Source organism: Pseudoliparis swirei, chromosome 20 (assembly GCF_029220125.1).
Source record: "Pseudoliparis swirei isolate HS2019 ecotype Mariana Trench chromosome 20, NWPU_hadal_v1, whole genome shotgun sequence".
Taxonomy (NCBI): domain Eukaryota; kingdom Metazoa; phylum Chordata; class Actinopteri; order Perciformes; family Liparidae; genus Pseudoliparis; species Pseudoliparis swirei.
In genome coordinates, this window is record NC_079407.1 from 11,770,874 (window position 1) to 11,797,799 (window position 26,926).

Consider the following 26,926-nt stretch of genomic DNA (forward strand, 5'->3'; position numbering starts at 1 on the left):
GGGGGGGTAGTAGTTGAAGGAAATGTAGAAAAGATTTTAAACCAAACATGGCGGGGCAAGGTGGAAGAGGGATGTTTACAGCAGGAGGGGTGGAGGAGGGTTGGATAGCAGGAGGTAAGGTAGGAGGAGAGGTGTGATATGAATGAAAGATTTAAGGAGAAATGGGAGTAAATACACAAGTGTTCAAGTTGAAATGAATGTGTGAAGGAGGTGTAAGTGTTTGGTTGTATGAATGTGAATGCGTGAGTGGTTGGGGAAAAGGGGAAGAGAAAGATAAATTAAATTAATATCACACATTATTGGATTTTCATATGTCTATATCTCTCACCGATTGGTAATTGTGTATTTTATAGTCCGTCTTTTTATACGACACAATGAATGTACAACACCAAAGGGATATGCAAATCAAACCCACCTTAATTTAAATGCTCTCGTTAGGCACTGCTTACACATTTATTGTGTTCTTTAATGAGTTAATAACAAAATGGATATAATTAATAACATACCATACAGATAAATTCTTTTAAATATCACACTTAACACAAACTAACATCCCGGGATGGTAAAGAGTTTCAGGGGACGAGCTGTTGATGGACACAATGACAGTGATGATCATTCGTTTTGGATTTTCTTTCAGATCAACGGTTCCACCATCATCTACCACAAGGAGCACCACAGTCTGCTACTAGTGTCCGCCTGGTGCTGCTGGTTTACCTGCTGTTATTAACCTGAGACTGAGACTGGGCTGAAGCAGCTGAGAGGAAGTGCACAAGACCTTTAGTCACACACGGATACCATGACACTGACATCCCTGAACATACAGTGGAAATAAGAGTACAAGAACAATATCGCTGTAATCTACGTATAGTCGCTGCTTTTGTTGCGGCTACTCATAACTAACAGCAATTCAAAATGATGTATTTTTCATGGTTATTCATTTTTGTTACAATATCGTGTCAAAAGCTTCTCGTCAGTGTGTCTGTGCGCCTAATTAAAATGGATATTTTGGATTATTTACATTGTTACATATGATTTTTCTGCACGTAATTTAAAAAAATGGAAGAGAGAAAAAAAAAGATTGATTTAAGACTTTAGGTTCTTCATCTTTGAAACTAGTGGAAAGGGAAATGTCTTTATTGGATCAGTTTACTTTTCTGATCAGTCTGTGAAACAGATTTAAAAGAAAGTTTGGGCATGTTGATTTATTTTTTAGACAGGATCATTATGTTTGTTGTTGTAGTACCGACCACGACCACATGCTCTCAATAGTTCTATAAGCATTCATGTTTTCTCACAGGTGAGTTTTCATTTCTCCAAGCACACTAAACACAAGGTGCATGACCTGTGCGTTAGCATGCGATGTCACATGACTGTCATGTTAGAAATGTATTCTAACCGGCGCTATTCTGCCCTTGAGGAAAGCATGAATGTTTTTAGTGGTATTTAAAACATGTAATGATGCCTTTCAGCTTCCTGTGGCCAACACGAGTAGAACAACAACAACAACAACATCTACAAACACAAATTAAGTTCTACATGCCACGTTTTTTTATTGGTCGTCACAGATTTTTTTTTTTTTAAAGGGAGGAAATTCCAAGTTTATCCTGGCAGAACCTTTTTTCACCTACTCTTAAATCGTACAGCAGAGAAAAATATGTTGGGTCAAATAAAAAATGACAGGTATATAATAACAGGAATTTTAGTTTGTACTCTCTCACCTTCCGGACTTCCGCACAAGTTTAACATTCAGAATTCTTTATTGTTTAATGTATGCTTAGAAATGTACATGTGACCGTATTTACTAACCATATCACAACATTTAACTAAATGGAAATCAGAAAACAAAGTAGTATGATTAAGGATCTGTGCTTGAAGCCATGTTGGAACTCAGAAAAGTATCAGAAGAAAACATCAGAGCTCAGTCACCGACGAACACTTACAGCTGCAGCTGAACACAATGGTTCTGTTTACAACACATCCTTGAAAATGCATTTTAGATTAAAGGATTAAATGATTTAAGCGCTTAAATTAATTACTTTCATATTAGCTGTCAGGCAGAAACTTAAAGGAATAGTTTAACAATTTGGGAAATATTCTGTATTAATTCATTATTCATATTAATTAGTTTTCTTGCCGCTTGTAAACATGTAGCTGGAGAAGAAGCTAGTGAGCTTAGCATAAACACTGAAAACAGGGAAACCAGCACCTCTAAAGCACACTAATTAATGTCATTACTTGTTGGTGTGAACATTTTAATTGTCTTTTCTATGGGGTTTATGTGCCGAGGAAATAATCCAGCACATAATCCCCGTAAAACAGACAATTGCCATTTTCCCACTCGTATTTTGGTACAAAATAAGCAGCATACAACATATATATTTCTTGGAAAGGCAGAAAAGAAGCACTATATCAGATTGTTTTAACTATTCTTTTAACAACAGCAGTAACACCGACATTAGCTCACAAAATATCTTCTCTTTCTAAATCTTGGAAACATTCTTTAAGGACACAAAGCAGGCTGCTGTAATGCTGACACGGGAAAACGTAAGATTCTTCTGCTGTTGCACTTTGGTCGTCTCGGTTGGAGGAAAACAAATGTAAATGTGACTCACCTTGTGACCGGAGATCTGCTGATTCTCTCAGGTTCGTCTGTGACCCTCAAGAGGAAGACAAATGTATCAGTTAGGAATCAATAGGTCAACTGGCCCTCCCTCCCATTGCCCCAACACTTCCTGTTTACTTGCTACAAACGGCTGCATGGCTATGTCAGTCAACACACGCCAACCACAACACGCAAGCACAACAACCAGTTTTCTTCAAGTCACAGATGAATCATCACCGACTTACACTCAGCACACTGGATGGATGTGCAAAGAACACGTCAAAACAAATGAGAGGGATAAACAAGGGAGGGACCCAGAGAGGAGGAACCAGCTCTCGAAAGACAAAAACACGGAGCGTGTGTGTTGCAGTGGAGGCCAGATACAAACACAAATGTCATGCTGATAGAAGAACAAATAAATGTCAAAAGAGAAGCCTTGTGAAGAGAAATACCATTTCACTTTGGTCTGCGCTCCATTTATAACTGTGGCAACTACGACGTGGATGTGTAAATAACATCTGTAAAGCGTCTGCACTTAAATAAAAAAATGTTGCATTTAGTTTTGGTGCGAGTTCCCGAGTATGTAAGCTATGGGACCGTAGAGATGTCGGTCTTCTCTCGAACATAATGGGACTGTACAGCACTCGGCTTGTGGGCCTCAAAGTGCTACAAGAACCCAAATGTCTCTTTACAGAAATCCTGAGCGGGTTAGTCAAGATAAGATTAGAACAATTCTCTTTCTACCGACCTCCCCCGCCAACCGTGTCAACGCGCAGAAAGAGTTAACCATCTCGCGGCTGCTGGAGGGAGCTTTAGATCAAAGCTTCTCCACCCAACACGCTTCCAGGCACCACTGAGTTTGAGGCAGTTTATTGCACTTCCCCTTCATGGCCACCGGGGGCTGCTGCTGCTATCTTTCTGTGCGTCAACTCTATTCCTGGCAATGGATCTCCAGTCCAGGAACTGTTCCATCCACAGATTCACAGAGGAAATTAAACCGTCTCTAATGTCACGCTGGCTCGGACAGAGGAGCTGTTGCAAGGTGTTAGATCTAAATACACGTTTAGACGTTTAAAATGTGTGATCCCTGCTAATCCACCAACCAGCTAATTACTGGGATATTTAAATAATGAATTCCTCTTGGATTAACCTCATTCAAGAAGCCCTTGGTAAGAAGGTTTTGACTCTGAACACCATCAAAAGGTGCTGAATTTGCAACAACTCATGCCTGTCCACAGGGAAGGAAATATGTTGTGACCTGAAGGTGACCCATCTAGATGAAATGACCTTGATGCTAGACCGCGCAATCTGTGTCGAGGCGGAGAGCCGAGGGAACAAGGGTCATAAAGTGACGGCGCAGGAGAAGCTTGCGGCCGTGTGGCAGGACAATGTGCTTCGTGTCTTGAGGGAGAGCTGTGCAAGATCCCCGCTTGAGGGAGGGATAAATCCGAGTTCGTAACTAATCCTGATTTTAAACAGCAGTGACGCTGGGTCAGCCCGGTTCAGGCTTCTTACGAGCGCTCTGGTTCTGCAGAGGGCTCGGACGCACTCTGTGCTCGTCAGGTCACGGGTTCAAAGCGGCGATGCCCCAGATTAGATTCTTTTGATCTTTTTACCCACACAGGAATCTTTAGAGCTGAAAATGTAACATTTTAAAAAGGACAGGTCATTAAAATAGGAAAAGAATCATGTAGTTCATCAAGGCTTTTCTTTGTATATTAATTCCTTGCTCACAAAGATCTCGTCAAGGATTTTGCGCACAAAAGAAAGAAATTGTTCCACATGAAGTATTCCATTTGACACTTCTTGCTGTGTCCACATTCTTCCAACCCTCTCCTACTTCAGTTCTCTGAATTGGACTGTGGACGTCACCAGAAATTGTGACTGCAACAGCAAAGCAACACTAAACCAAAACATAACGTCTTGTGCTCACGCTGCACTCTATTGTATCTTAATAATGGTATAAAGCACTGACAGCAACCAATAAAGCCAAATATCTAGCATGTGTTGCCGTCGCAAATACTAAGTAAAATCCTTTTACCCTTCAAATCCTTTCATGTTAAGACATCATTGGACAGCCTGCCTCCACGTCTACCTGCATGTGTGCATTCTGCCTCATTTCTTAACAGCATGGGCGACATATGCCATTGATTACATGACTCAGACTGGTACAGACGGTTGTGTGTCTAGTACGAGGCGACAGCTTGAACACCCGCTTCTAAAAACAACTTCTCTCCTGGTTGACCCAGAAAAAACCAATACACTTATGTGCTCAGCAGGTAATGGTGCCATCTAAAGTCTCGAGTGAGAGCTACAGTTTGAGGCCCAGCCAGCAGCCGTCCAGACAGACAGAGCGACAGGCAGAGCGACAGGCAGAGACACAGGCAGAGACACAGGCAGAGACACAGGCAGAGCGACAGGCAGAGACACAGGCAGAGACACAGGCAGAGACACAGGCAGAGACACAGGCAGAGCGACAGGCAGAGCGACAGGCAGAGACACAGGCAGAGACACAGGCAGAGACACAGGCAGAGACACAGGCAGAGACACAGGCAGAGACACAGGCAGGCAGCTGATTAGATTTGTCGTCACATAAACACAGAGCTATGAGACTGAGCTGCTCTACGGGAAGACAGTCTTGGAAACTGAGTTACATTTTAAAACTCCACTGCGGAATACAAATGTTGGTCACAGAATAAACTGGGTTCAAAGTAGACGAGGACTAGTTTCCCAAGTTGAGACTCTAAGATTGAGACTAATTTTTAACAAATTGTAATTCGATTACAATCTTTTGTTGCATGAATGTGATGAAGAACTTTAAAAGCGTTTCTACAGGGTCGACCACGTTTAAATTTAATTAAAATGATTTATCTATTTTTTTTCAATTAATTTGTAAAAAATACAACAGAATACCCATTTCAAGACATTCCTGGACAAAGATGGAGAAGAGATTTGATGGAATTCTTTATTAATACAACACTTTGTTGGGGTACTTCGCAGCAATATATAAAAAATATTTCCAAAGGAATATAATTCAATAAATTAATTCGACCTGGACCCAGATAAGAGGCAGCAAATTGATGGATGGATCAATAAAAATATTTTCTAAATAAGGACAAGACTGGCTGTGACAGTGAGGGCTACAGGTCTGAACAGGAACAGCCTCCTGCACACTCACTCCACTTTTCTGTTTGTGCAATGTGTAGCCGACCATTTTTTGTTTCACTTTGAAAATTAAATTGATTCATAATGTGAATTATTCTTTTTACCGGGTTCATGAAAAATAATCAAGATGAGACGAATAAACTGCCACGGGAGGTCTGGGCTGCATTCACACCAAATTAGGCATTGCAGCACATACTTAGTGACCCGCGTGATTTAAATGCCGCTCGCTGGACGTCGGGTTGAGTTTCTCCAAAAGTCGATTCCGTTATTTTTCCGCCGACGTTAAAGTGAATGAGAGGATTGTTTTGCAGAATCGGACGATTTGGTGTGAACGCCACCGAAGCCCCAAATGTCTTTTAGATGTTTATTAACTGGCAGCCAAAGAGTCGCCCATAGAAAAAACACTTCCCTGTTCTCTTGCCTTTTCTGACTGAATTAAAGACCTTTGAAGACTATTTTGTGAGCTTCAAATAACGTGCTCGATTTCTCAAGTAATTTATTTCTTTGACTAAATTAGCCACCGATTTGAGGTTATTTATACCATAAACAACTTAATTTCCAGAAAATACATAATATATATATATATATATCAATACTGTAATATTAAATGACATCTACTATGATAGAACATTGTATTTCCACCAGCAACTTCTAAATCAAGCAAATGTAGCTCTTTAAGCTTTACTACTGATAACTTTATGTGGAAAATGTAAACAAACAAGGAAGAACATTTACTTTCCTCGGTCTGTATAAAAAGAAAAAGAGGTTTCCAAGTTCACATCAGTACAGATGGACTTCTTTAGAGCCTCGCAGTTTGAATTTAACTCACCCGCTGATTACAACGCCTGTCTGTAGAGAAGCTTTTCCTCAGATAAATGTTTGCACAACTAAACTCCAAAAGGCAACAGACAGCGAACGACGGGAAGAGGGAGTGACAGGGTTCTGGCAAGAAGCAGGCAGGCAGACGGTCAGACAGACAGAAGCAGCAAGAAAACATGGGAAAGAAAGACTTACTAACTGTTTTTGTCCCCTGTGGGAGGGTGCAGCCCGACATGGACTTGTTTGAGCTCTGACGTTTAGAAGGGTCAAGAGAGACCCTAGGAGAGAGGAAGAAGAGAAGGAAATGAAAAGAGGCCGAGGGAATATAGAAACGAAAGACCGTGAGAAGCACAGGTAGAAGAGGCAGAGAAGTACAAATCAAACTGTATGTACTGCTGTTCAGGAAAAAGAAGGATAGAAGACTGGCAGGTGACTGGCAAGGGAAAGCAAAAGGTTGTTAAAGAATCAACAAACAAACCAACAGATAAAGCAACAGTAAGCAGCAGAACTGACCGGGACACCCGAGCAGCAGACCTGGGTCCAATAGGCTACGGTTTGGAGAACCACTTGGGTGGAGTTAACTGAATCAGGAAAACGGTTGATGGCCTCGGCTGAAAAGTGCAGGATTGGAACTATTTTTAACTGTAATTGAACCTAAAGTACAACTGCAAACATGTGACAGGTTTATACGGAGGGCATATTACTGCTGCCCCTTCTATGGGATGACATTTTGTATCCATTGCCATCCAGTAAACCGGGGGCTTTCTAGTTAAAGTAAAATTGTTGCCAGCTAACTCGGGGGCTAATTCACAAAAAGATCTAGTATCAAGAATAGGACGAAAAACACATACTTTATATAAAAAGGTGACGTAGTTGTCATGACATCACCCATTGGTTTGTGTGACTATTGTTTTGAAGCCTCGAGTTCGGCATATTGAATGTTTACATCTTCGATTTCTTTGAAAACAATGAACAGAAGTTTACATATTTGGAGCGGAGGAGTGACGTAGAGACGACGTGTATGGCTCTGGACCCGTCAGACACAAGGTAGGCCTAAAGCACACTCTGCCTTTAGAGTTGATAGTGACTGGTAGTAACTGAAGCACTTCAGAGTGGTTCGCTTAAAACCAATGTGGGGAATTTGTGGTGTACAACAGTATCAAGTATCAATGCTGTAGGTTGGGGGAAGATCTGAGAATAGAAGCCCACTGGGGTGAAGGCCTTGGTGCAGAAGATGACCATGTAGGGTGGGGGTCAGAAGGACACTTTTAGCCCCAACTGACGTGGCCGGCCTATAGATTGTGACCTTAAACGGCCCTTCCTTCTCCCTATATAACTTGTAGCAGAATGTCATATCTTCGGACTTTCGCAATCTGGCTCCTGAAAGTCTCCAGTCGTTCTAGGCGTCTGTTGTTGACCTGTAACTGGTAGAATAAACTTTGTATTCCTATCAAGTGCTGAGTCGCTCGAACTTTCCTTCTTCTTCATCATTTCTTCAATCTTCCACGGTCGACAAGAAGATACTACATATTTGGTATCACGACCAGGATCGAGAATATACTACACCAATTATTATGGGATGCAGTGACCGGATGGAATTACAGAAGTGCTATTTAAAATAAATGGATAGAGCTCCCCTGCAAGTCATTTTTTTAAGAATTCATGACAAATAAGGTCATCATATGATATTAAGTATAGAAGAAATAACATGTAGAGAAATAATGTGTGGCTCTATCCAATGTTGGTTGGTTGCACCTGCTATTATTTATTATTTCATCCAGATGTTTTTTACGGCTTTATTTGGTTTCCCGTCATATAACTTATTTACTATTTCATAAGGGCAGCATTTGTCGTTTCCTGTGGGACGAGTCTTTCAAAAGCAAACGTTGTAGGGAGCAGGTGGCAAGCAAGTAAAGGAGAGAGAGGGAATCCTGATGGAGCACTATTGGACCCAGGTCTGAGGACTGTCGAGGTTCATCAGTGAAGAAAGGCTGGTCGGTGAGTACTGGTTGAGGAAGAGAAGGTAACAAGCAGCAACGTCAGCTCAATGATCTTCATGTACATGTTTACAGCAAGAGGAGCTACACTGTCCGGTCACCAGCTTTCACAGGCCCCCTGCTATCATCGTTGGATTGTTCGCAGCAACCTTCAAACACATACAAGACTTGAAAATACAGTTATGAAAGAACAAGAAGAAGAACAAAACTCGCAGTTAAAAGGTTCATTTCGTTCCATCTCCTCCTGTCCTCGCTACTCTCTCCTCCACCTTCTCTCAGCTTCTCCCCTTACCTGCGGGTCAACTTGGAGGTGAGCTTGCTGAGCAGGTTGGTCGTGGTCCGGGTCCTGGCGTGCGGCAGCGGGGTGGCGTCGTGAGACAGCGTTGGGGATGCCGAGGGAGCATGGGAGGGGGGGCGGCGGTCTCGGATCTGCCCGCCGTGGAAAGTGCTCCTCACTGTGGAGACCCTGGAGAGGCGGGAGGAGGGCGTAGAGGACGAGGAGGCCCCGGAGGCACCGCCGATGCTTTGGGTGGAGGGGGAGGCGGGGGGCAGGCGGTGGGATATGGAACTGGAAGGAGAGCAGGAGGGAGGACAAGAATGGTTATCAAGATCATTTCAAGTGCTGGAATCTACGACGTTTATTAGAGCCAAAACAATTAATATTGTAAGTCAAAACAATTCAGAATAAATGTCAAAGCTGGGGGAGGCATGGAATACTCCTTGAACATTGTTTTGAATTCAGGAGGAGAACAAAATCGCCACATCTTTGTTTATTTATTTATAAGAATCACATCACATCCCTTTGTATGTGGTTTCATCAGCTCATCACACCACGGATGTCTTGGGCCAGAATCACCATAGTAACATATGCATCCGTATTCACAACGTACAGAATATTACACGTCTTATTCTTTAAAAAGGCATTTTTATGGTATGCTTGTTTGCAAATGTTCACAGCAGACCAAGTCAAGTAAAGTTTACTGACAACAAACAACCCAAATAACACCCAATTTAAAGATATTCTCGTACTTCTTCAATAAATCCTGAAATTATGGAAAAAAGGATCAGTGTACAAAAAAAAAGGCTATATGGCTTTTGCGTTGTTGTTTTTTTTGCCGACCACACACACAGCGTGAAGAACTGAGTATAATCCTACAAACAAACCACACGTGGATTTAACATCCGTAATACGTGTAATATTAATCTGGGGTAATTTAAAACCCTTTAACGAGCACCCACAGATAGGAAACGTAAAATTACACACACACACACACACACACACACACACACACACACACACACACACACACACACACACACACACACACACACACACACACACACACACACACACACACACACACACACACACACACACACACACACACACACACACACACACACACACACACACACACACACACACACACACACACACGCACACACGCACACACGCACACACGCACACGGGAGCATTAGACTTATTAGAGGCTGCAAACCATTTCATGCACTCAATGATATTTCCACATCTAAGTTACCGTGCAACGTCTCGGCCACACGCAGCAACTCAAACAGCCGAGCGCCTCACGATGACGTACACTCCAGCAACTTTATCACCATATTAAATTTGCATCTATAAATATCGACGGCACCAGGCTCCTCCGTAGCTCATTGACACAGAGAGCATTCAGTGGGAATGTTAAGAAGTCCTCACAGACTTTTGTGTTCTAGTCGACCCACATGTGAAACTCTTTACCTCCGGAACAAAACGACAAAAGGATCCTGAATGGTATCATTTTTTTAACTCGTGTTTTTTTTGAAGTAATGTTCACGAATGCAGTCGTGAATGATCTGGTGATACTTGTTTTATGGCCTTTTCTCCGTATGTAGTCCCGTACGCTTCTACTGTCGAGTGTGTTTGCTTTTTACTAATTTTGAAAAGCCAATATGGGATCTCCTGCTACATTACATACTTCTCCCCACACAAATAAACATGTAGTGAATTTTAAATATGATATAAATTATGTACACTTCCGTTTTGTTTCGTAAAAGTCTATTTCCTTTGTCTGCAGTACTGTCTGCCTTGGCATGAGGTCACTTCTCATCCGGAGTCATCATAGATTAGTGTCTGTGTACAATGTGTGTATTCGCAACAATGTGTGTGTCATGAACGGACATGTGTGTTTTATATCAACTAAATATGATTAAATATGAAGACACGCATGCACCACTGAACGACTGAGAAGGTTTTTCGTTCCAGCAGCAGTTCGGTTTTTTAATGAGCACCGTGAGTTTTTTTTGTTGATTTTGCACCTTTCTGATGGTCACGTTTTATGGGGTATCTTCTGGTTTTGTTTGTTCCTTGTGGTGTGCTTCTTGTCTGTTGTGTCTATTTTTTGTTTGTATGACTTGTTGGTGGCAAATGAGTTTCTCTACTGGGGATTAATAAAGTGTTCTATCTATCCATCTACAATGTAGATCCATCTAAAACGCTGACTATGTAGATTCTACATAGTCAGCGTTTTGTGTCTCTCCTGTGCACCTTAGCCACAATAGTTTACAAAGTTATTAAGTCGATTTTGAAGAACGAAATGTGACTGTGTGTGTGTGTGTGTGTCCATGCACATGTTAGTGTGTATCCATGCACATGTTTGTGCCATCAACCTGCTCCCCTCCTCTTTCCCACCCCTCTCACTTCATCTAGTTCACCCCCCCTTCCTCTCTTTCCCTCTTCCTCACCCTCCCTCCCCTCCCACTTGTTCACCTGTCACACTCCCTCCAGGAGACTCGTAATGCCTGAATGTAAAAGCTTGGCGTGTGTCGTCGAGTCTAACCAAAGGAGGCAAAACCCAAGCTGACTTGTTTTTTCCCCTTTCTTGACAATGTTTGCAGCCAACAATGCTCGATGTCTCCTTGAGCAGCTTCAACATAAAGTTGTTGTCTAACCATAAGCCTTTTTTTACTTATTTGTACGTTCAGGTTTTTCCATGGATTCTTTAGATTCAACAACTCTTTACTGGAGGTCAAATGGCAGGCAGCGACCTCCTGGCTCTTCCTCTGAGAGGCAACATTACAGAGCGACAGAGGGGCGGAAGAACAGGTCAGCCAGAATGAAAATGAGACGGTGATCATCGGGGGGAAAGGGGAGAGAGAGAGTGAGAGGAGATGGTGGCTGCCATGCTGACACCGACAACCATCTGTCACAACCACGGACAGCTCATAATGGGCACATAAACATAAACATACGCACGGACGAACCCACTCATACACAACTTAAGCTCTTTATCTCCTCTTGAAGAGAGTGTGTGTGAGTGTGTGAGAGACAAACACCCTCTAAGCTCTGTGCAGAATGAGCTTTACCAGTGGGACCATTCTTTTACAAAACCCATTGTATTCACGATGAATATGAAAACATTTCCCATGTTAGGCAAGAACCAAATCTCTTGAAGAATTTTTTTTTTCTTCTTGAAAACCTTTTCCCCAACCTAAACTTAAATCCTAGACCTTGTAGGGGTTGTGATTACCCCTTTGGAGTCATTCAGGGAGTTAAGATGGTGAAAAAAAGGAGGTGATATTTAAAGTAAAAACTGATGCGGAAAAGCCTTCAGGATTGCTTCCTATTTGTTCACACATATGAGCTCCATGGTCATTGGCTTTGGTGCATTTGAGGAAATATTTTTTCTTTTTAAAGAAAGAAGATGAAGAGCCCACAGAACGACGTTCCCCAACACTTTTCTCGTCTTTCGCGGTACGGTGGCGATGCTCCTCTCACCTGTTCTCCTTGCCATTTTGCAGCATTGACTGCCTGTCGGTGCTGGACCGGTCCGTGCACACGTACGTGTTCCTTCGAGTCATGGCACTGGCGGGGATGTTATTCTGCAGAAATAATCAAAAATCCAAAGAAATCACTTGCATTTACTAAAATGAATGATGTCCTTTTAATGATGAAATGTTTTTCAACACGATGCAATGAAAGGAGGGCTTCAGGAGTGAAAGATGTGTGTCAAGCCTTCACTGAAAAGCCCAATTTGGGTAAAACCTGCCTGTCTGGGTGCTACAAGCAGGTTAAAAGAAACATAAAAGCCTTCCCCGGCTTGATTGTTTGACCTCAGACTGGAACGAGTTTGGGCTGATTGACCATTAAAACATTAAAGAGTTAATCTCAGGAGTTAATCATCTCTTTACATTCCCTAAACTCCCGCTCGCTCATGCTAATCTAATGGAGCAATAATAATCTCTATATCATCTCCCGCTGGGCAAAACTACAGTGTGTTATTCATCTATGCATGTGAAGTGCTTCACTATTCAACTCCTCTCTAATCTGCGGAGGACGTTAATGTTTGCAGTCTCTGTCAGTGTAGTGTAATCTGAGATAATGGGATTAGGGAAGATTGAGGATGCTGCCATCTGCACTTGTGCTATTGATGAGGAGTTCAAGGTGACCGCTCTCAAGAATCGGGACGGTTTATTCACACCACGCAAAATAACCTTTCGGCCTTACCGTGGTCGCGGTGGCTTCCTTGCGCCGGTCGGGTATCTCTGCCTTGTTTGGGTTGTGGGCGGAGCTAACCATGGGACTAGAGGGGGTCGGGATGCTACGTGAGCCAACGATGCTGGTGCTCGGCTTGCGGCTCGGCAGCCTCTCCTCCTTAAGCCCCGCCCCATCGCCTACGCCTATGCGACTGGGGCTCCGCTTGGGTTGCGTGGACCCTGGAACAGCCGGACCGCCTGAAAGATGGGAAACAAGAGATCTCTGTAAGGCCGATTTCTGTCACTCATTTTAGAAGAACAACAAAACGACTCTTACTAATCACTACGTCAATGATCTGGCTTACAGAAGTCGGAGTGTCGCCTCTGGCGGTGGTAGGTGGAGGTGCTGCGCTGTGCCTTGTGGCCAGTGGAGGAAGAAGGCGTGGCAGATGAGGAGGAAGAGGAGGAGATGGGAGCGGTGTGTTTGCTGGTTCCGTTAGTGGTGGTGCTGGCTCGGACGCGAGCTAGACTCAGACTGCTGCCTGATCGAGACTCGCTGCGTTCCGTCTGAGAAGGAAATATTCATGCGTTCAATAGGACTCGAGTCGGGCATTGATTCGGTTGTTTAGAGCTTCACTACAAGCAACAACCATGTTCAGAGGCGGACATTTCATTCCAAAAATGAGCATTACGAACTCATAATGATCCTAAATCTGCTCCCATTCTGTGACATGTCTTGGTCTTTTGCCAACTTTCTTTATATAATCTCGTCTGGCAAAAGATAGAGTATACTGTCCAATAAAGCCGTAAGCCAATGCGCTCACCTCGTTCTTGCGTCCCAGCAGCAGGTATGTGGCGGTGACCTCGTTATACTTCTGGCCAGACAGCGAGTCTCTGATCTCATCTCTGGTGAATCCCATCCCAACCATCACATCTGGAAACGAGACAAATAAAATAATAAAACTCTGACACGCTGCACTGGGAATCACGGGGAACTCGTGCACAATAATGAAAGGTGCTCTCTGCTTGGTGTGACCCTTCCATACTCGATCCATATGCAGGACCTGACCTAAACACAGCAGCAGCATGCAGGTCAGCTTTAATGGTCACTAAATGATGACGTTCATGAAAAAAATGATGACGTTCATGCAAATTAAGCTCTTTTTTTTGGGTGCAATATGCTGGATCTCAGCCATAAACTTTCAAAGTCACCCAGGACTTTGAAGCCACAACTCTAGTCAGTGGCTTGATAAATGGAGGCTTCATCCAGAGGTTCCCATCTTACACTCACTAAATATTTCTGCTTAACACAACAGTTTATCAATGGGACATCAATGATTAGGTTGAATAAATGAACAGTAAAATGTCTGTATTTCTCACCGATGTGGCTGGTGTTGTTTAAGTCCTCGACAGGCTCCATGTGGGGCTTCAGATCCTCGCCGTCATAGCCGATATTGATCCACTTATCATTCATTATTTGCTGATGAGAGGGGAAGGAGAGCTCAATATTTACACGCTAATGTGGTCAATTCATGCAGGGTTGTACGCGCTGCGGCGTTTCCGCCTCACCTCCAGCGAGGACCGCTTGGCAGGGTTGAGGACCAGGAAGCGGCGCAGGATTCCCTCGCAGTCGGTGGACATGTAGAAGGGCACGCGGTATTTCCCCCTCAAAACACGCTCACGCAGCTCCTGAATAACACACAGTCAACACAGTGACCTTATGCGACAGTGAAACCGACTGAATGAAAAATGTTTACAATATTTAAATACTATTAATTTCAATTTTGACATCCCGCTGTTTCTCTGTGAAGTACAATGTGACTTTCAAACAATTTCATCATTTTTATTATTTTAAATCATTTCAATAATTTGCAGAGGAAAACAACAAGAGACTAGACAAAGCTATAGTTATTGTGTCACTTCCAGAGAGGTACACATGGCCAGACTGTATGCACCCACCTTGAGGTTCTGTCCATCAAAGGGCAAGGACCCGCTGACCAGTGTGTACAAGATGACGCCCAGGCTCCAGATGTCCACCTCCGGACCGTCGTACTTCTTCCCCTGGAAGAGCTCTGGGGCCGCGTAGGGCGGCGAGCCGCAGAACGTGTCCAGTTTACTGCCCTCAGTGAACTCGTTACTGAAGCCAAAGTCGGCTATTTTGATGTTGGCGTCGGCGTCTAGTAGCAAGTTCTCCGCCTGCGTGAAACAGCATGGACCGTGAAACATCAGCAGAACTACGATCAGCTGGGTGTTGACACACTGGAAATGATGCTTTTTAGAGTAGTGGATAATACACTTTGGTGGCTGGCAAGGATAGTTGTAGTTTGATAATTTTACTTATTTATTGTATGACCTCATTCATCATTATATGGGAAAAAGCAATACATAGTTTGTTTAATATGTGTCAATGATTTAGACAGATTGACTTTCACAGATGTTTGGCCATCTGAAGAAGGTTCCCATTTCATTCTTCATCTGATGACAGTGTGTAATCACCTTCAAGTCTCTGTGAACAATGTTCTTCAGATGACAGTAGTGCACCGCCGAGACAATCTGAGGAGAGAGGAAACGATACCAAAGACAGAACATAATTAGCATGTACACGAAAGATAAACTGGGAGCCCTGTTCACACAATCCCAACGCCTGCCTTCAAAGCAGCATAAATGACGCAGATGACTGGATTTCCTGCTGTGCGATCACGCCTCCCGTTTGTTTTATGTGCTTCTGAATCACAGCGGACAAATTCACTCCATTTCTGTCTGCGTCTGCCCAGTGACAAGCAAAGTATAAACGATGAGTCACATCAGAGCTCAAGGAGCTCCGATTTTAGCTCCTGTTGTGTTTGGTAAGCATCAGATGTCCTGTTCCTCTCTTAATTAATATTTAGTTTATGCTCAATTTTAAACCACAAGGAACAGCTGGCTGCCAGATGTCAACATTTGACTGAGGACATGTCATAGCGACAAAAACAGGGGAGATGTGAGGTTTAACTGACCTGTCTGAACTTGGCTCTGGCCTCTTTCTCCTTCATTCTGCCGTGAGCCACGAGGTAGTCGAACACTTCGCCTGGAAAAGAGGGGGGGGGGGGAGACAGTATGGCTTTAATTCAGGCTGACATGGAAGTTGTTTAAAGGCAAATTTGCTAATTTTCTTTAAAAACATTCCCGACGGCAATAAATGGATCCACTGGTATCTTGTGGCTGTTACATGGACTGAAACTAGCCCGCCAATCATTTCATTCCGTTCGGATGTAATGATGATTTGGGGCTAGTGCTGCTAGCTACTTTCATTAGAACGGATTTGTAACACCAGAATAGATCATGTCCTCTTGCTTGTTTCTCAAGATTACCACATCCGCCTTTAATAGCCACATATTCCACCAACCTTTGTAAATGACTATAAACTGTCAACAACAGTGAGTGTGTGTATATTTATAAAAACTGTTTGGGAGCCAATTTCTTCTGCCTACGTCGACACTCAGTGCCCACCTCCCAGCGAATTCGAACACTTGCTGGAGATTCACACACATTCAGAAACCCTCAGAATGTCTTCACACGGGTTCGGCCGTTATACAATCTCCAACAGTCGGGTCTGTGTCACACTTGCACAAATAAGTTTCCAAGCATCACAAGAACAAATGTTGCGATGCGATAACGGGTTGAAGCCTGATAGAACCTGATTGTCCACACTAAAAATACATCGGTGTGTGTGTGTGCGTGTGTGTGTGTTTATACATTTAAGTGTGGGAAGGAGGAAAAAAAGCCATCTGTGCCTTCCAATAATCCTCCTGTTTTGTTGACATTGTTTTTCAGCTTTTGAATAAAAAACAGCCAACAGCTGAAAACTGCTGTTAATTTTAATGGAATATAGAAAGAACCATTTGTTGTGTGCGTCTGCACTCCAGCCAAACATTTGACCCTCAGCGGTATCACGGGCCGGGGTTAAGTTCAATGCAGCAGCATGTCGGCTGGTGAGCTGCTGCTGCTGCCTCCTTATTCGGTAATGGAAGCAAGAGATCACACGGCGTACAGAGAGAGCAGCGGTAAGAGATTAAGGGATGAGGAGGTGAGAAGAAAGAAAAACAGAGTAGCCGCAAAAAACTAGACGAGAGTGCATGGGAAACATCCGAGGAATGTAAAAGAGCACAATGATGAGCACAATAAAGGAGTTTATTTTCAATGGGGCCCAAAAAGGGATTGGACCCGATCTTTTGAACAATCTACGAGTTCAGCGGTGGCGCTGCATCAACCGGTCACAGTGCTAAATCTAATTGTGCGGATGTCGTGTGGACGTCACTCACCTCCACTGGCGTACTCCATGATCAGGTAAAGGGTCTTCTCAGTCTCAATCACCTCAAACAACTGCACTGTAACACACACACAGAGAGGAAGGAGAGGCGTTAACACAAAGGCCAGCAGAGACACACACGATAATTATACAGCGGGTAACTCACCTATGTTGGGATGGTGGAGAGTTTTCATGATGCGTACCTCTCGAAACAGCTGGGAAAAAATTGTGAAAAGGGGATTACATGAATTGTTAGTGTTCATCATTCTTGTCAAGACTCAATTAAAGGATTACACAAAGGTATTTCGAGAATGTTTCACAGATAAAATATTCAGAGAAGTACAATAAATATATTAAGGATATGGCTTGCATTGAAAAGTTGAAGCTACCTTCAGGCCATTTTAACTAACACAAACAATATGACTTCAATAATTATACCAGCTTTATCTCTAAATCAATGCTTTGATACATGCTTGTTAAAAGTTGCATTTGTGTTCAATATTTTACTAGAACAAAATGTAATAATCAAAACAATTCTATTTCCATTACACGGTCTTCTTTTCAGCAGTGAATCACACATTATACAATATACATAACATATGGAGAAACTTTGAACAATACAGAAGTGAAATGATAATTTTCATTCAACACATTTATTTGTATTCAGCTAATCCATACAATACACAGCTGGTCAAAAGACCCCCCCCCCCATCTGTCGGCCACCTCCAGACACCGGGCCACCCAAGGGAGTGTCTCACGGGTGCTCGGCTGACAGCGGGACCTCCTCCCCTGGGCGTGCTCATCCACTACACTACAAAAAATGAGGCAAATGAACGATACGCATGAGACAAGGGTGCATAGAGAGCATAAAAGGACCAGAAGACAATATTAAATACGGATGTGTTCTATGCTGATGAGGCATTTTCTGGTTAAATAAATGGAAATAAATATAATGTTCAATTCAATTCAGTTTATTTTATATAGCCCGATATCACAAATTACAAATTTGTGATATCGGGCCTCATTGTGCATCTGGTTTTGTACTAGTAGTGTTGGAATCATGTATTGCTCTGAACAACGGCCTTGTTTTAATTTATCTAAGAATAAATTACACGAGAGTGGGGAAAAAAAACTGTGAAAGCAAAGAAAAAAGGACAGAGACAAACAAGAGACGGGAACAAACACAAAAGCAGGAATGCACTGATGCCTTCATTTTTGGAGCTGACCCTCAGCTGCCCTGGGAGACACACTTCCCCCTTCCCCCCTCTCCATCACCGGTATTATAAGATAAAAACAGATACAATCCCCCATCTTACATGTTCTTATGACTACATTTTCTTATTTCTATACAACAGTAGAATCTTACATGCATGGTGCTTATGAGATAATACAATGAATTAAAGTTATTTGTTCTATGACCTTAAAGGGATAGTGCGGGTGCTATTGAAGTAGGGGTTGCATGAGGGACTGATCCATCGTCAGCCGAATTTGATTAAATGGGCTTTCGGTGCGTTTCCCTTCTCACTGTGTTCCTCGTTGCACCGGGCCTCAGATAGGAGGAGCTCGAAAGCAGCCAGATATCACAGCCCCCATGTGTGGAGCGATGAACCAGGTTTCCTCCGTCTGCTGAGATTTACATGTCGAAACTGTGCAGACTACAGCGCCACACATTTAACTAAGATAATATGACATGAAACCTTTCTTCATCCTACTTGTGCAGGAGGGCAGACTACTAATGTGTCGGGGATGTCTGATTTTAAACAAAAGACGCATTGGCAAACTCAAATCCGACCCTGAAGTAGATCCACAGCAGAGTGTCTTACAGTGTGGACGTCCGTGTGCATGTACATCTTCCTGCTTCACATACAGAACGAACTGTCGTGGACGAGTGTGAGAAAAGATCCTCCCAAGAGAAAATGCCTTTCTGCTTCACTCGTATGAATCTTCTTTTGCAAAAAAATAATCACAGTTTTCTCTCTTGCGGCATCTGTCCTGCTATTCAATGCACCCGAGGGGGAAACACACACGCACACACACACGCACTGTGTGTGTAACTACCGTACAACCCGGACTATGTTTTTGTTGGAGGAGCATTGAGAACATACGGGGAACGTTCACCGTCTGGGTGACGCGTTGGAAACGTCGGCTTCTACTCGTCTGCCAGTTGTTCTCCTTGATGCTCCTAAAATGGGACGCTGCAGCATCATAAACACACACACGGGTCCACTGGGAGTGTGTGTAATTGAATTATGTGCATCAGCTGTTCATCTGAGCTTTAAGAAGAATAATGGGCTCAGCATCGCCTCACCCTCTCTCTCTTTCACCTCTTCCCCTCCCACATTTTCCCTCTTTTTCTCGGCCCACTATCAGTAATTGAATCTGTGACCAACTGGTGATTGTTTCCGGAGCGGAGTATGGCTGAAAAAGAGACTACAAACGAATAATGTTATTTTCCCGCCGCTCTGAGCCTCTCGTTCTAAACAGCTTGGCTGTGTTGTGAAGTATTGTGGGTTTACGGGAGCCGATGTCTCCACCGCCATCGCAAGATCCTCGTTTACTGTTCATCTGTCAGGAGGTTTTACCAGGAGCAGAATTAACCAGAGGTCCCCTCTCCGCAAAAAACGAACCTATTGATTGTAACCAGACAACAAACAGAACATGAAGACCAATGAAACGGACCAGTGTCCGAATTAAAATTAGATTTCTCGACATTGTAGAATAGCTGGGAACATTTTGGATCTAGTATAACGCAGCATGTTGGACCTTTAAGGATTAGAAACCTCAGCAGCTGGTGTTGAGTCACAGGTATTGATTGAACAGCCCGATCCATCCTGAGCTCATACAGCCACCATGTTGTATTAACGTGTATCCCACTTTTACGGACATTTCACGGGATAAAAACATTCAGAAATGTCAAATTCCCCCCCATTACGTCTGAGTGCAGCAGCTGATCGCTTATCCAGCTGAACAACTGGGCCCTCTGGCCTTATTATGTTCACCTCGCCTCTCCTGGTTGTCTCCCATGGCGATGGACCCCCCGCGTCACAGTTGCCATGCCAACCCAGGAATTAATCCTTGGGCCCTGATCGCCGTGACTTCCCGGCGGATGGTGGGGAGTCATGGGATGCCGACCTCCTGACACACGGCATGTGTTGATTTGGGGGTTTTAGTGAATTATGAGTATCTTTAAAAAAGGGACGATTTCAGCACGCGTTGAGTAGTTTATTGCTTCAGTTGACCTCCGCATGAAAAGCTTGTGAGTTTGACCTTTAATTAAAGTGTGTGTTTGAAAATCGTATGTGCTTTTTTAACTCCTCTGGACAAAATATTAACACCAATACACACATGTGTGCATTATTAGATGTATTATTAACAACATCCTTCACTTCTCTTCTATTTTTCTTCTTCTTCCTTCATTCCAAGCAGAATTAATCAACCTCTGAGCATTTACATCCCCATCTCTCCTTGCCCGGAATTATTCATCAACTGCCAAGTCGGTGCTCTCACTGCTTTTCTACCACGAAAGCAACTTAATGACCGACTGTTGAGTTCTTTCTCTCCTTTTCTCTCTCAATCTGAGTTCTGCCGCATGGGTTTGATTCATGTGTCTGGTCTGCCAGTCTGTTGAAACTTTGACCTTTCAATCCAGACTCTGTATCCATATTTCATCTTCAAGAGGAGAGAACGAGAGAGAGAGAGAGAGAGAGACACACAGACAGAGAGATAAGAGAGAGCATAAACAAAACAGCCATGTTGAAATGACAAATTGCTATTGCTTGCCGACTGAAACATTTAAACAGCCGGCCCATCACATCTCTAAACGCTGCAGCGCTCTCCTCCGTGTGTGAAACACACTTCCTCTTATCAGCCGCAACCAATCATGAGACACGGATATGTTCTGAAAAATACTGTGTGTGATGGGGGTGAGTGAAAGACAAAGAACGACAGAATGTGACTCTCTCTCGCTCTCTCTCTCCTCCCATGACAGAGTACTATCTACTGTGAATAACAGATTGAAATGAAACACTTTACGCCACTTCAGTTAGTGTACGGCAACTACTTAGTGCAAAGCTAGAAGTACGATATCGTCTGACTGCGGTAGTCCTACCCAAAGTAAAAATTGAGCATTGGTAAAATACGCCATAGACTGTAAACAGGAAGTGACGCAGTTGTCGTGATGTCATTGTTTTGCAGACTGCGGTTTTAAAGCTTTGAGTTTGGCGTTTTGGACGGTGGTCATTTGGATTTTGGCAGCTGCCATATTGGTTTTCTGCAACAAGTGAACGGACGTGAACATAATTGGCCAGCGGGGGGGAGACGCCGCATATGGCTCTGGTGGCGACCTGTCAATCACAAGCTAGCCCCGCCGAAAAACACATGGCTGCTTTATGGTCTGTATTGCTCTAAATGGACCACCATTTACTAAATGAACATCATGCTGTATTGAAGAAGACTTGAAACTAGAGATTGAGAACATAAACTCGTGTTTACAATGTTTACTGAGGGTATAATTAATACAGAATTTTCTCGTAGACTTCGATACAATCTGACTTCTGTTTGTCGCCCCCTGCCGGCGTTTCTTTTGTGTGGTGTGATCAAACGGTGGCGCTGTAGCTGCTGCGTGTGGTAGGATGAAACATTAGCCTCAAGACCAAAATATCACTTGTGGATTTAGGGGCTATGGGGGAGCTGCAGAGGCTTTATGTATAAGTTAAAAATACAACTACGCCTCAAGGAAACTATATACCGACATCACATGGAGACGACCAAGACTGGTCGGTTTAGACTGCGGTTGATTTTTTAAAATTAAAGACAACGTCACGCACGTCGTTTCTTTTCCAAATATCTTTGGTTATCTGCAAAAAACCCTTCATTTGCATTTGATTTTCATGAATGGAACAATTTCAGAAGACAAATCATTTTAAACTCTGAAGAAATGGGTGGCAGTAGTGTTGTTGTAGTTAACCATCCCAACAATACGTGATATACAAACTATAACACAAAAAGTGAAACTATGAATCCGTCTACAACAATTTTTGCACAAGGCCTATTTGATTCATGGCATGTCCCACTTTTTTTGTTTCATCCCCAACAAAGAATGAATTATAATAAGCCCACATTATTTACCTTCTTAATACCTGATCATCAAATCTAGCCTGACAAACATTTGGTAATTGGAATGGATAAGATAATCCACTTCTGCTGGAGTCATTTCAAAAGTGTGTATTAAAACAATGAGCCACTTCCACACATGGCGATGCCTCTCTGGCGGGGTGAAAGCCGAACAGCAGATGAACTAAACCGCCCAGCCGAATGCTCCGGGGCTCTAATAAGCAACATCACTCAGGGATGTGCCCCTGCTCCTTTTTTACGGTCGCTGGGGAACATCGGAATAGACTTTTGACCTCGCTTCTCCCTTTGTTGCCTGTTGCTGGGAGAGCTGCCCTTCAACATCATCCCAATAAAAACGGCGATAAGAACACCTCCTGCCCGACGACACCTCCTCCGGCCCCGTAATGCACCGCGGCCATTGAAGATCCGGGGGCCTGTCGCTTGAGAGGAGCTGAATCCTTGATGAGGAGGCCTGTTTGACTCAGATCGTACGAAGCCTGACTTAGCTTGATTAAATGAGGAGAGTTAAATATAGTTTTACAGATGTTGGACAAGTGAAAGATCAAAGGCGGCGCTTCTGTTCTTCTACAAATCTATTTTGTGTTGCTTTGAAGACGCGCTCTGTTGTTCCTTCATCCAATTACTCCCTTTTGCACCCAGGCACAACAACAACAACAACAACAGCAGCAGCATTAACGGATACGGCAACAACAATGGGATCGTAGCGCAGACGCCCACGCAGCGGACAACGCGGCGGACACAAAAGCGATGCAGATAATGGCATTACACGTGCACACAAACGGCAGAGCAGAGACCTTGTCGGGCTGGGAGTTTTATCCGCCGGTTATCATGCAAGTAGGCCTACGCACACACAGACACACACCGTCTGTTCTCTTCGGTTCTGCTCTGCATCTCTTCTTTTTCAGAATATCTGCTTCTGTTCCAAGGTCTCAATAATACAAACCCCCTCGCTCCCAAGGCCGCCCCTTTTGTTTGCCTGTATGGAATTCGGCTCCTGGCCGAGGGACAAAACACACTTCACAGCATTAGTTTGTGGCCCAGTCGCTGACCTGCATGCAACACACACTTCACTTCACTTTTGTGCAGGACATCAGACGGCCACTGCACCGTCGGGCAGATTCAACTAACAAATGCTAATTATGGATATTTCCATGAGGGTACACTATAAGAAATGAGCCAATCTCCCATGAAAGACAAAAGGTCTGATTGATGTAGGACAATGCAGTTTTTCACGTCCTCCTCCGAAGACACTGTCCTCTGAAAAGTCCAGCCTCATGTGTGAATATTTGATCCAGATCCTAACCAGAAAACACATCTCAGTTTCACTCTATTGTGTAACGCCGTCATATAAACAGCTCAAAGTGAGGCGAAAACGCATATTTTAGCTTTTTTACTCGACACTTGACAATTGTTTTGCTATCCGATAAATTGTTTTAATTAATATGGAGAAAAATTGCCACACATCTACTGTTCCAACTAGTAACATAAGAGCATCCGTTGTTTTTATCGGCTGTATATCTCATAAAAAATTAATGTTTTGGGCTTTGGAACCGTTTGTCATTAAAAAAACACCATTTAAAGACTTTATTCTCAAGTTCTATCCATTAAAAAGAAGTACAAGTAATAAATTCACTTCTCATGTCTATTTTCTACCAATCATCACATTTTTTTAGCTAAGCAAAATCAATGTGTGTAATAGAATTAAACATTGTGGGTTAGATAAAGTGAAAGCAGGGTGTGCAGTGAGACAAAGAGACAGTGTCACCTGGCAGAATGCAGCGTGTCCTACACGGACCCCGATAATGCTGACGGGACACGACTGGCAGCGCTGCACCATGCAGCACCGGACCACTACCACTCTGCGGCAGAACACACACACACTGTACCAGCCTCGCTAAAAAACAAGGTCTTGGCTCAAAGATCTGAAGAGCTTGTTCACGGTGTAATTAAGAAGGCATCTCACTGTTGGCACGACTGTTCAGCACAAGACGGTCTGTGTGTTCCCAGAGTGGGAAAACCACTCCACTTCAGTCGATGGCCGTCTCAAAACTGACAGAGCCTTTTGGGCATGAGCCCTCCCATTCGTTGCCATGAGTGCACTGTTTGTATTTCATAAGGATTCCATACTGGGCTGTAATGCGATACACCCGAACTGCGCTTACCTAAAAGGTTTAGATTTCACTCGTGGACACGATCTAGACGTTTTTGTTGTTGTTGTTTTTCTCTTCCTGATCTTCCCGTTTTGTTTTTCTCACAACACAGAACTTTTCAACTGGCTGTGAGATTTGTAATTGTGAATTTTGATTATGTTCGATGTTACAAGTTGAGTACGCAGGTTCCGTAGAATTGGTTTATTCTTGTATTTAGGACATTTCAGTCGGTTTTGTCTTGTGTTTCAACAGCACTTCGTTTGTTACTGAAGTGAAGTGTATTTTGGAGGTGAACTCGGACTCAACGAAGCTGGTTCAAATTCTATCCAGTGTGATCATGTCTGGTTGCAAAAAAGAGAAGAAAATATTCTGTACCATTACATTAGCTAAATTAAAGGCGACGTTCAATATATTTTTTAACCTATTTTCACATGTTTTTGTGTCTCCGTAACTAATTTTTTTTAACTAGTTTTTTAAATAGGTCCTTGATTGAGTGAGGATGCTGCAGACGGTTGCCGCTAAACTAAAGGGTTTGTGGCAAATCCTCATTGTCAATGTCCACTGACAGGCTCAAATAATATATCAGCTTAGCCAACTTCCACAAGATGGATTTGATGGCTGATTTCAGCGAGTGAGACACATAATAAGAAACGGACCGGATCAGGAGAAAAGTTTCTCTTCAGGGTTCTTTTTATAATGTTCTCGGTCACTCCCGTCAGCAGCAAAGACAAAGTGTGTCTCGACGGTGAAGAGCGTTCACATTACAGCCAGTTTAGCAGCTGCTGTCTCTCAATACTGGACTAATCAAATAAAAAAGCAGTCAGTATTTTTCCAGGTTGAAAAATAATAAAGTTACCCATTCAGAATGTAATGGTTTAATAACCTGATGTATATTTCCAGATAAAACAGAATGTGGGGACAGGGAAAAAGACGGTGGAGGAGCCGTATCAAAGATGATTTAACAGGTATGGTCATAATCGTAAAAGCGTTTGAACTGCAGGGACACACAACCACGAGTTCTTATAAAAAAGGGACAGGCCCCAAAGAACTGTGGGTTTAGGATTAGAGCTAAAGCAGAGAACTATAAAGAAATGAGTCATGGACAGCCGAATAAGAGGAACTCTTCAGCTGCATGGTGTGTGTCCTGATTATTCCAACAAAACATGTTTTCTTTTTTCTCCCAGTTCTTTTTCCATTTAGCATTGAAGTGAACAGTAAGAGCATCAGAGTGCTATCCAGGCCAGGTGGACAACTATCGCACAGACAGACGCCATCAATAACCCAACTCTGTGATATCAATAGAGTCACAGCTAACCAGTGTCCATCAATAGGCCGGATGTGTACGTGTGTGTGTGTGTGTGTCAGTATCTATCTCTGTAATGCAACGGACTGGATGCATCGCAGTGACTGTGCTGATAAAGAAGACTCACAATCAGACAAGGCCACCGTTTGGTCAGCAACTGAACAAAGAGTGACCTGTACGAGCTGTGAGAACACAAACTACACACCAGGTTCAAACCCTCTCGAGAGAGGGCAAACTAAATAAAAGCATACTGCACATAAAAAAGTCCTAAAAAAGTACAATTTATGACAGAAATTAAACCAATTAGTTGTTGAGTCAGTTGTCAAGCAACAACTCTAAACTTTAGCATGTCGCAGCTTCTTAACCAAAGAGCGATTTTCTTCTTTTCAGCTATTTTTTGTTAACTGTAAACTGCAAAACTCTGGATTTTGGATTGTTGGCGAGAAAAAAAATTCATTTGAAGACTATAAAAATGTCATTTTCTAGACAAAACTATTATTAGATCAATTGCCTCACGTCATATACCTCAACCAAGTTGCAGTGAACAACCAGTATCATCACACCGGATTTGTGTGACATTCTAATAATGAACACATTCATTCTTGAGGCCGAGCACGTATTTTGCTAGGTCACAGTGACCTTTGACCACCAAATTCTCCACAGTTCATCTTGGAGTCCAGGCGGCCGTTAGTGCCGAGTTAGAAGAAATTTCTGAGATATTGCGTTCACTGGAATGAACAACCCAAAACAAATAACGCCTCCGGCGCAGAGGCATAGCAATCAGTAGATTTAAATCAATGATGTGAGTTAAAGTTCAGTCAGCTGCAACTTGGCATCGGGGCGATATGTTTATGTCATGTCACTTTTATACTGGTCAAAATATCAGCGATTCACAATATTAGATCCATAATCATTAAAGTATGGTTACAATAAAATTACACGAAGACCAACTGGACTCACTTCCCCTGACATTCATTTTAACATAAATAATTTGTTTAC

At 43.0% G+C, this 26,926-nt stretch overlaps 1 protein-coding gene across 8 annotated transcripts in view; it reads right to left on the reverse strand.

The window, feature by feature from the left end:
- Window positions 1-26,926, reverse strand: part of mark4b (MAP/microtubule affinity-regulating kinase 4b) — a 55,452-nt gene that overhangs the window by 3,631 nt on the left and 24,895 nt on the right. For 3 of the 8 annotated variants that reach the window (XM_056440488.1, XM_056440485.1, XM_056440487.1), the window contains exons 4-17: window positions 17,508-17,556; window positions 17,355-17,420; window positions 16,050-16,120; window positions 15,550-15,606; window positions 15,013-15,249; window positions 14,623-14,742; window positions 14,434-14,533; window positions 13,878-13,987; window positions 13,419-13,620; window positions 13,085-13,311; window positions 12,356-12,459; window positions 8,876-9,151; window positions 6,782-6,864; window positions 2,613-2,649 (exon numbers count right to left, since the gene is read on the reverse strand). In XM_056440488.1, coding sequence (XP_056296463.1) covers window positions 2,613-2,649; window positions 6,782-6,864; window positions 8,876-9,151; window positions 12,356-12,459; window positions 13,085-13,311; window positions 13,419-13,620; window positions 13,878-13,987; window positions 14,434-14,533; window positions 14,623-14,742; window positions 15,013-15,249; window positions 15,550-15,606; window positions 16,050-16,120; window positions 17,355-17,420; window positions 17,508-17,556 — 1,739 coding nt within the window. Of the gene's footprint in view, window positions 1-44; window positions 2,658-6,781; window positions 6,865-8,875; window positions 9,152-12,355; window positions 12,460-13,084; window positions 13,312-13,418; window positions 13,621-13,877; window positions 13,988-14,433; window positions 14,534-14,622; window positions 14,743-15,012; window positions 15,250-15,549; window positions 15,607-16,049; window positions 16,121-17,354; window positions 17,421-17,507; window positions 17,557-26,926 lie in introns of those variants that run through there. The other 5 variants (XM_056440491.1, XM_056440490.1, XM_056440489.1 and 2 more) reach the window with 5 other exon arrangements.